Below are 8,877 nucleotides of genomic sequence, written 5' to 3' on the forward strand. Positions count from 1 at the left end.
CTCTCCGACACGTCCAGACATGGTTTTTTGCCTCTACAAACGTTTAACACCTATATAAGCAGGAGCCGAGGAGAGTACGATTTTAGATGCTTCCCTGCTTGCAATCTGTGTGCATCTGTGTCATATTGTCCAATACATATTTTCAACTCTTCGTGTAAACCATTGTTGATCAAGATCGTCTTGCTGTTAACCCGAGAGGTTAGTCAGTGATCATAAGTGCAAAGTTGTAGCCGAGTGCCCTACGTAGGTGTTCTCTGATTAAACCTCTCTAGCAACGTGTGGCCCTTTGAAACAGAGGTTTCTTTTGTGTGGTTGCAGATAACAGCCGTCGTATCACCAACTCCGAGACGATGTCAGGCTGCAGGCCTCGCCGCCCGTCCGGCAAAGACAACCAGTCGAAGCCAAAGGAGGAGAGAACAGTGGAGGAGGAGGAAACGGAGGACGTTCTGTTGAGGAAACACGAGGACGGTAAGTTGATTTCCTATAGCTCCGTCTGTTCCGCCCTAATCCTGTCAGTTAACACCATCCCATGTGTTTTTCCAAGAGTCAAGAAACTCCAACATTCACATTCACTTCTCTTTCCTTTGTAAACCACAACTATACAAACACTCCTCGAGTCCTCTGGTACAACCCATTTCCTTAATATATATATATATATATATGTATATATATATATATATATATATATATATATATATATATATATATATATATATTTACACATAGGTTGTTTGAGGGAGTAGCAAAGAAGTGGAAAATGTGGTAAGGAAACTCAGGTTGAACCAGGAACACTAATGTAATCTGACGTTTCGACTTTGTCTTCTTCAAAGTGGACTGTGGACTACCTAGGACAGACCATCCGCTCGCGCGGGATCGGTAGTTGTAGGAGGGGTAGAGAAGATGTCTGCATGAAAATGAAAATCTATTTGTGTTTAAAAGAGGGCTATTGCCACTGAGCGATTTCGGGGATATTTATTTCGTGGGGTCGTGGGTTAGGAGGGGAGGCAGTAGACTTGGAGTTGGAGGTTGAAATCAATGCATGTAACCGGGAGGTTACTTTAGGGATATTTATTCATCTTAACCTCAACCAACAAAGATAGAAAGGGAGTATGAGGCTTAGTCGTAGGGACAGACAGAAAATTTTGAAATAATTTTGGTGATAGGTAAATGGAAATGAGGTGTAGTTGGAAAGTTACAAATAATAACAACTTTAATAGAAAAAAAGATTATGTAGATGTTTGTGCATGTAGTCGTGTTTTTGTTTGCGATGTGCAAGGAGGTTTGTTTCCTCTAAGCGGGTGTACATACAGCTTCATAATACTAATAATGATAATAATAATAATGATAATACTAATAATAATAATTATTATTATTATTACTATTATTGTCACTATCATCATTATCATCATTATTATTATAACCAGCGTGGACTAAAACCGGCCAGCCATAGCACGTCTACTGAGAAGCTGCTACCTTTCCTCACGCTTGAAACTGGATACAGACAAACTCATGCCCGTGTTACTTAGACAGATTCCAGCACATCGCGACACGTCTGGTCACGATCAAACCTGACCAGACGTGTTGCTGCTCGCGTGTTGTTGTGAGTGCATGTAACAGGATGCTCCTCCCTCTCCCAAGGAGAGTACGATTTTATATGCTTCCCTGCTTGCAATCTGTGCGCATCTGTGTCAAATTGTTCAATACATATTTTCAACTCTTCGTGTAAACCATTGTTGATCAAGATCGTCTTGCTGTTAACCCGAGAGGTTAGTCAGTGATCATAAGTGCAAAGTTGTAGCCGAGTGCCCTACGTATGTTTTCTCCGATTAAACCTCTCTAGCAACGTGTGGCCCTTTGAAACAGAGGTTTCTCTTGTGTGGTTGCAGATAACAGCCGTCCTATCACCAATTCCGAGACGATGTCAGGCTGCAGGACCCGCCGCCCATCCGGCAAAGACAACCAGTCGAAGCCAAAGGAGGAGAGAACAGTGGAGGAGGAGGAAACGGAGGACGTTCTGTTGAGGAAACACGAGGACGGTAAGTTGATTTCCTATTGGTCCGTCTGTTCCGCCCTAATCCTCTCAGTTAACACCATCCCATGTGTTTTTCCAACAGTCAAGAAACTCCAACATTCACATTCACTTCTCTTTCCTTTGTAAACCACAACTATACAAACACTCCTCGAGTCCTCTGGTACAACCCATTTCCTTAATATATATATATACATAGGTTGTTTGAGGGAGTAGCAAAGAAGTGGAAAATGTGGTAAGGAAACTCAGGTTGAACCAGGAACACTAATGTAATCTGACGTTTCGACTTTGTCTTCTTCAAAGTGGGCTGTGGACTACCTAGGACAGACCACCCGCTCGCGCGGGATCGGTATTTGTAGGAGGGCTAGAGAAGATGTCTGTATGAAAATGAAAATCTATTTGTGTATAAAAGAGGGCTATTGCCACTGAGCGATTTCGGGGATATTTATTTCGTGGGGTCGTGGGTTAGGAGGGGAGGCAGTGGACTTGGAGTTGGAGGTTGAAATCAATGCATGTAACCGGGAGGTTACTTTAGGGATATTTATTCATCTTAACCTCAACCAACAAAGATAGAAAGGGAGTATGAGGCTTAGTCGTAGGGACAGACAGAAAAATTTGAAATAATTTTGGTGATAGGTAAATGGAAATGAGGTGTAGTTGGAAAGTTACAAATAATAACAACTTTAATAGAAAAAAAGATTATGTAGATGTTTGTGCATGTAGTCGTGTTTTTGTTTGCGATGTGCAAGGAGGTTTGTTTCCTCTAAGCGGGTGTACATACAGCTTCATAATACTAATAATGATAATAATAATAATGATAATAATAATAATGATAATAATAATAATAATAATAAGAAGAAGAAGAAGAATTATTATTATTATTACTATTATTGTCACTATCATAATTATCATCATCATTATTATAACCAGCGTGGACTAAAACCGGCCAGCCATAGCACGTCTACGGAGAAGCTGCTACCTTTACTCACGCTTGAAACTGGATACAGACAAACTCATGCCCGTGTTACTTAGACAGATTCCAGCACATCGCGACACGTCTGGTCACGATCAAACCTGACCAGACGTGTTGCTGTGAGTGCATGCAACTCGATGCTCCTCCTCTGCAAACGTTTAACACCTATATAAGCAGGAGCCGAGGAGAGTACGATTTTAGATGCTTCCCTGCTAGCAATCTGCGCATCTGCGTCAAATTGTCCAAAACATATATTGAACTTTTCGTGTACACCATTGTTGATCAAAATCGTCTTGCTGCTAACCCGAGAGGTGATCATAAGTGCAAAGTTGTAGCCGTGTGCCCTGCGTAGGCGTTCTCTGATTAAACCTCTCTAGCAACGTGTGGCCCTTTGAAACAGAGGTTTTTCCTTGTGTGGTTGCAGATAACAGCCGTCCTATCACCATCTCCGAGACGATGTCAGGCTGCAGGCCTCGCCGCCCATCCGGCAAAGACAACCAGTCGAAGCCAAAGGAGGAGAGAACAGTGGAGGAGGAGGAAACGGAGGACGTTCTGTTGAGGAAACACGAGGACGGTAAGTTGATTTCCTATTGCTCCGTCTGTTCCGCCCTAATCCTGTCAGTTAACACCATCCCATGTGTTTTTCCAACAGTCAAGAAACTCCAACATTCACATTCACTTCTCTTTCCTTTGTAAACCACAACTATACAAACACTCCTCGAGTCCTCTGGTACAACCCATTTCCTTAGTATATATATATATATATATATATATATATATATATATATATATATATATATATATATATATATATATATATATATATATATACATAAGTTGTTTGAGGGAGTAGCAAAGAAGTGGAAAATGTGGTAAGGAAACTCAGGTTGAACCAGGAACACTAATGTAATCTGACGTTTCGACTTTGTCTTCTTCAAAGTGGACTGTGGACTACCTAGGACAGACCACCCGCTCGCGCGGGATCGGTAGTTGTAGGAGGGGTAGAGAAGATGTCTGTATGAAAATGAAAATCTATTTGTGTATAAAAGAGGGCTATTGCCACTGAGCGATTTCGGGGATATTTATTTCGTGGGGTCGTGGGTTAGGAGGGGAGGCAGTAGACTTGGAGTTGGAGGTTGAAATCAATGCATGTAACCGGGAGGTTACTTTAGGGATATCTATTCATCTTAACCTCAACCAACACAGATAGAAAGGGAGTATAAGGCTTAGTTGTAGGGACAGACAAAAATTTTCGAAATATTTTTGGTGGTAGGTAAATTGAAATGAGATGATGTAGTTGGAAAGTTAGAAATAAAAACAACTTCAATAGAAAAAATGTTTATGTAGATGTTTGTGCATGTAGTCGTGTTTTTGTCTTATACCATCTCAAATAATGACTTTACACTTGTGAATATAAACAAATCGGTGGCGTTTCCTAAATATCTAGCTATGGCGTCATCAAAGGGGAGGAGCATTGAGTTGCATTCAGTGCAACAAGCGAACGACAGGATTGTTTCGCCTTTCGTTCAGAAAACGACGACAAAACCTGTATCGTCTGTCCAAATCTTTAATATCTCAATTTCAAAATGTCCCTCATGCCATCTCAAATAGTGACTTTACACATGAATATAATCTCTTTCTTGATGGATTACTTGGGCAAATATTCCCCTCTGAGAGGACAGTTTTAAACTTTCCGCACACACTCGAACGTCCTTGCCGAAACCACGCCCCTCGTGAAATGTCCAGATGTCGTTCCCGCCCCACACATTTCCCAGAACCGAATCATTTTGCCTCTGCAAACGTTTAACACCTATATGAGCAGGAGCCAAGGAGAGTACTATTTCAGATGCTTCCCTGCTTGCAATCTGTGTGCATCTGTGTCACATTGTCTAATACATATTTTCAACTCTTCGTGTAAACCATTGTTGATCAAGATCGTCTTGCAGATCTTGTTGTTAACCCGAGAGGTTAGTTGGTGATCATGAGTGCAAAGTTGTAGACGATTGCGCTACGTAGGTGTTCTCTGATTAAACCTCTCTAGCAACGTGTGACCATTTGAAACAGGTTTTCTTGTGTAATTGCAGATAACAGCTGTCCTATCACCAACTCCGAGACGATGTCAGGCTGCAGACCTCGCCGACCGTCCGGCAGAGACAATCAGTCGAAGCCAAAGGAGGAGAGAAAAGTGGAGGAGGGGACGGAGGACGTTCTGTTGAGGAAGCACGAGAACGGCAAGTTGGTGTCGTGGAGGCCGAGGCGACCTATTCCGGACTTGATCAAGTCCGTCTTCTTCGACCGCATCGCCCGGGTGGTCCACCTGGACGAGGCCTTCATCATCGACCGGTGCGGGAGAATGGAGCCCAGGCCCATCTCAGACTTCTCCGCCTTCCACCCGAATGGCCTTCCCAAGGACCACCCCTGTAAGAAACTCCGGGTCCTCTGGTTCTCCCCCCAGGAGCACCCCGACGCCAACAGCAAATACGGTAACATCGAGTTCTCGCTTGACATCCACTGGGTCCTCGACAGATGGAAAAGAGTCTACTACATCGAGAACATCTGCTACCCAACCGTCACTCTCTGCCGGGTCCTCCTCACCAACACTGACTACGGTGAACTGTTCAGGAAGTACGCCCCGACGGCCACCATTAAGGGGCCCCGTCTCCTCCCACTCAGCAACGACCATCCTTGTAACCCCTGGGCGTCCAACAAGGGTATCCTTCACACAGTCCGTAAAGACTGCCCCAGGTACAAGGGAGAGGGCTTCAATAAACATGGACTCATCCTCGAGTTCCTGATCGAGGCCACGAACGAGGACGCTAGGGAGATCGTTCTACGCAGCTGGATGAGATCCCGGAATCATTTCCCATCCGGCAAGGAGGGAGACTACTTGTGGTGTCACAAATATGGAAGGCGACGTCAGGAATGTATCTGGCAGTGCGATAGATTTGAGGTCGATAGGCTAGTCCGAGAATTCGGTATGAATTTCTTTATATAGGTTATTATGCCATCTTCCGTTTTATTAATAAGGATAATATATATATATATATATATATATATATATATATATATATATATTATAAACATATTTATGCATATCGTCGGTAGAATTTTGTACGTTTGATTAAGAAAAATTAATAAAAAAGTAATAATCACTTGTGTTTTTTATTTACCCTGTTGATGTTAATGAGATCGACTCGAAATGGAGCGACACAGCTGCATTCTTAATAACAACTTGGCATTTAGTGACACTTGTTCCATAATGTGCTCCCCCACCCCCCTTTTTGAAAGACTGGTGCCAAGTCAAGGCATACAGCCACCCTGCCATTTGAGGAGGATGGAGACAAATTTTTAATTGGAACCAATATCAGGGAAACGTGCCACATGCCCATGTAGTCGGAGTAGACGTTCACGACTTATGCTGGTAACTGACCTGGACGGAGTCTCACAGTATAGTCTCTGGTTTGATTCTCCGAAGACATTTAGTGCCAAGGACATCGAGACCCCTCTTCAAGTCAGCCCTCAGTGAAGTCCATGTGTCACTCCCGCACGGTAAGACAAGGAGCACAAGTGTCTTGAAAATTCGAATCTTAGTCTTCCTGCTTATATAATGTATGTCGAGAACCCCTTATAATCTGGTTGAGTGTCCATAATACCATGGGCAATGTCAATTCTTCGAAATGCTTAACATGTCCCACCACTTTTATGCACTACACTACCAAGGTATGTGAAACTTTTCAATTCCTCGATGTCCTTGCCACATCCATGGGCACACTGAACTGTGTTATGCAGTAATCACCAAAAACTCGTACAGCTTTGTCGTTCTTCACTCATTTGCGCCATCGTAGGGCCTCACGCATTCGCAAATGGCCACCGCCCAATGATCCACCACATTCGCCCCTTGTGACTACAGGATCCACCATCCCATTGCACTTGTTCAGCTAGCAACGAAATCCATATTTTCCACGACCAAAGAAAGAAATTACCAAATAATTTACTGAGAGAGGAAGTTAGGAGCGCTTATCAAATAGTGTGGCGTAAACAGATAGGTCTTGGTCGTGTCGACCAAACGTCAGGATATGACGTCACCAAAGGATCGTAGCATCACGCTGCATGCGCTCCGTGTCTTTCGTTTAGAAAACGATGACAAAACTTGTATAGTCTGTCTGTCTGTCTTAATCTTTACTTTCTCAATTTCAAATGTCTCTCAAGCAATCTCATATAATGACTTTACACTTATGAATATAATTTCTTTCTTGACGGATTTGCTTGGGAAAATATTACCCGCCGAGCGGACAGTTAAACTCTCAGCCCCCATTCGACGTAACGTTCTTGCCGAGACCACACCCCTCGTCAAACGTCCAGATGTCATTTCCACCCCAAAATGTCCCAGAACCGTATCGTTATGCCTCTGCAGGAGGATCCGAGGAGAGTACGCTTTCAGATACTTTCTAGTTTCAATCAGTGGGCATGTGTGCAGTATTTTCCCATATATATTTTCGACTGTTCATTAACCCGAGAGGTTAGTTGGTGATCATAAGTGCAAAGTTGTTGCCGAGTGCCCTTCGTAGATTTTCTCTGATTAAACCTCTCTAGCGATGTGTGGCCCTTTGAAACAGGTTTTCTTGTGTGATTGCAGATAACAGCCCTCCTATCACCAACTCCGAGACGATGTCAGGCTGCAGGCCTCGCCGACCGTCCGGCAAGGACAACAAGTCAAAGTCAAAGGAGAGAAAAGCGGGACCATCCGACAGAGACAATAAGTCCAAGTCTAAGGAGAGGAAAGTGGAGGAGGAGGTGGAGGACGTTCTGTTGAAGAATCACGAGAACGGCAACTTGATTTCGTGGGGGCCGAGGCGGCCCATTCCGGACTCGATCAAGTCCGTTCCCTTCGACCGCATCGCCCGGGTGGTCCACCTGGACGAGGCCTTCATCATCGACCGGTGCGGGAGAATGGAGCCCAGGCCCATCACAGACTTCTCCGCCTTCCACCCAAATGGCCTTCCCGATGACCACCCCTGTAAGAAACTCCGGGTCCTCTGGTTCTCCCCCCAGGAGCACCCCGACGCCAACAGCAAATACGGCAACATCGAGTTCTCACTCGACATCCACTGGGTCCTCGACCGGTGGAAAAGAGTCTACCACATCGAGAACATCTCCTACCCAACCGTCACTCTCTGCCGGGTCCTCCTCACCAACACTGACTACGGTGAACTGTTCAGGAAGTACGCCCCGACGGCCACCATCGAGGAGCCCTGTCTTCTCCCACTCAGCAACGACCATCTTTGCAACCCCTGGGCGTCCAACAAGGGTCTCCTTCACATAGTCCGTAAAAATTACCCCAGGTACAAGGGAGAGGGCTTCAACAAACACGGACTCATCCTCGAGTTCCTGATCGAGACCACGGACGAGGACACCAGGGAGATCGTCCGACGTAGCGAGAAGAGACTCCGAGATCACCTCCCATCCGGCGACGAGGAAGACGACTTGTGGTGTCAATAATACGTGTCAGGTTGGTGGCAACTTGTTGTCAACCGGCGACGTTGCCACCAACCTGACACGTCTTTTAAGAACCACCAACTTGGAAATAGTGTGCCAGACAAGCAGAACAATAAAATACATCACGAAGACGGAAACACACAACAACCAGACACCGGGCACCAAAGCCGGTGTTTATCGTATTCCGTGTTCAGGATGTGATAAAGTTTACATCGGAGAAACGTCACGCGACCTGAATACACGAATACGTGAACACCGTTACGACGTCATGTGAAAGAATTGTCAAAAGTAGATGGGTAAAATATTTAGAAAAAAACAACGTGCTAAATCCAAGGCAATTTGGATTCAGACAGGGATGATCATGCGTCACCAATTTAAT

General features: G+C 44.5%; 2 protein-coding genes across 3 annotated transcripts; both read left to right on the forward strand.

Annotated features, from left to right (window-relative positions):
• Nucleotides 1–6,048, forward strand: LOC143032755 (uncharacterized). 2 transcript variants are annotated; one of them, XM_076197743.1, is made up of 5 exons: nucleotides 1–198; nucleotides 319–468; nucleotides 1,887–2,036; nucleotides 3,427–3,576; nucleotides 5,087–6,048. In XM_076197743.1, exons 2-5 carry the CDS (start codon nucleotides 351–353, stop codon nucleotides 5,995–5,997), a joined length of 1,329 nt encoding a protein of 442 aa, XP_076053858.1. In that variant the 5' UTR covers nucleotides 1–198; nucleotides 319–350; the 3' UTR covers nucleotides 5,998–6,048. The 2 variants fall into 2 exon arrangements, with proteins under 2 accessions (XP_076053858.1, XP_076053859.1); XM_076197744.1 differs by lacking the exon at nucleotides 1–198 and having other exon boundaries at nucleotides 212–468.
• Nucleotides 6,049–7,545: 1,497 nt separating this feature from the next.
• On the forward strand, nucleotides 7,546–8,501 carry LOC143032592 (uncharacterized). Its single transcript, XM_076197459.1, has one exon. It carries the CDS (start codon nucleotides 7,671–7,673, stop codon nucleotides 8,499–8,501), a length of 831 nt encoding a protein of 276 aa, XP_076053574.1. The 5' UTR covers nucleotides 7,546–7,670.
• The last annotated feature ends 376 nt before the right edge of the window (nucleotides 8,502–8,877 follow it).

This window comes from Oratosquilla oratoria, chromosome 14 (assembly GCF_046742065.1).
Source record: "Oratosquilla oratoria isolate Oo_2021 chromosome 14, ASM4674206v1, whole genome shotgun sequence".
Classification (NCBI taxonomy): domain Eukaryota; kingdom Metazoa; phylum Arthropoda; class Malacostraca; order Stomatopoda; family Squillidae; genus Oratosquilla; species Oratosquilla oratoria.

Bases quoted from the DNA above. Each gene is read 5' to 3' on its own strand.
- LOC143032755 (XM_076197743.1), top strand. From the start codon at position 351: ATGTCAGGCTGCAGGCCTCGCCGCCCGTCCGGCAAAGACAACCAGTCG. The intron at 2,037-3,426 runs GTAAGTTGATTT...GTGTGGTTGCAG, and splicing joins GTTGAGGAAACACGAGGACG to ATAACAGCCGTCCTATCACC. The intron at 3,577-5,086 runs GTAAGTTGATTT...GTGTAATTGCAG, and splicing joins GTTGAGGAAACACGAGGACG to ATAACAGCTGTCCTATCACC.
- LOC143032592 (XM_076197459.1), top strand. From the start codon at position 7,671: ATGTCAGGCTGCAGGCCTCGCCGACCGTCCGGCAAGGACAACAAGTCA.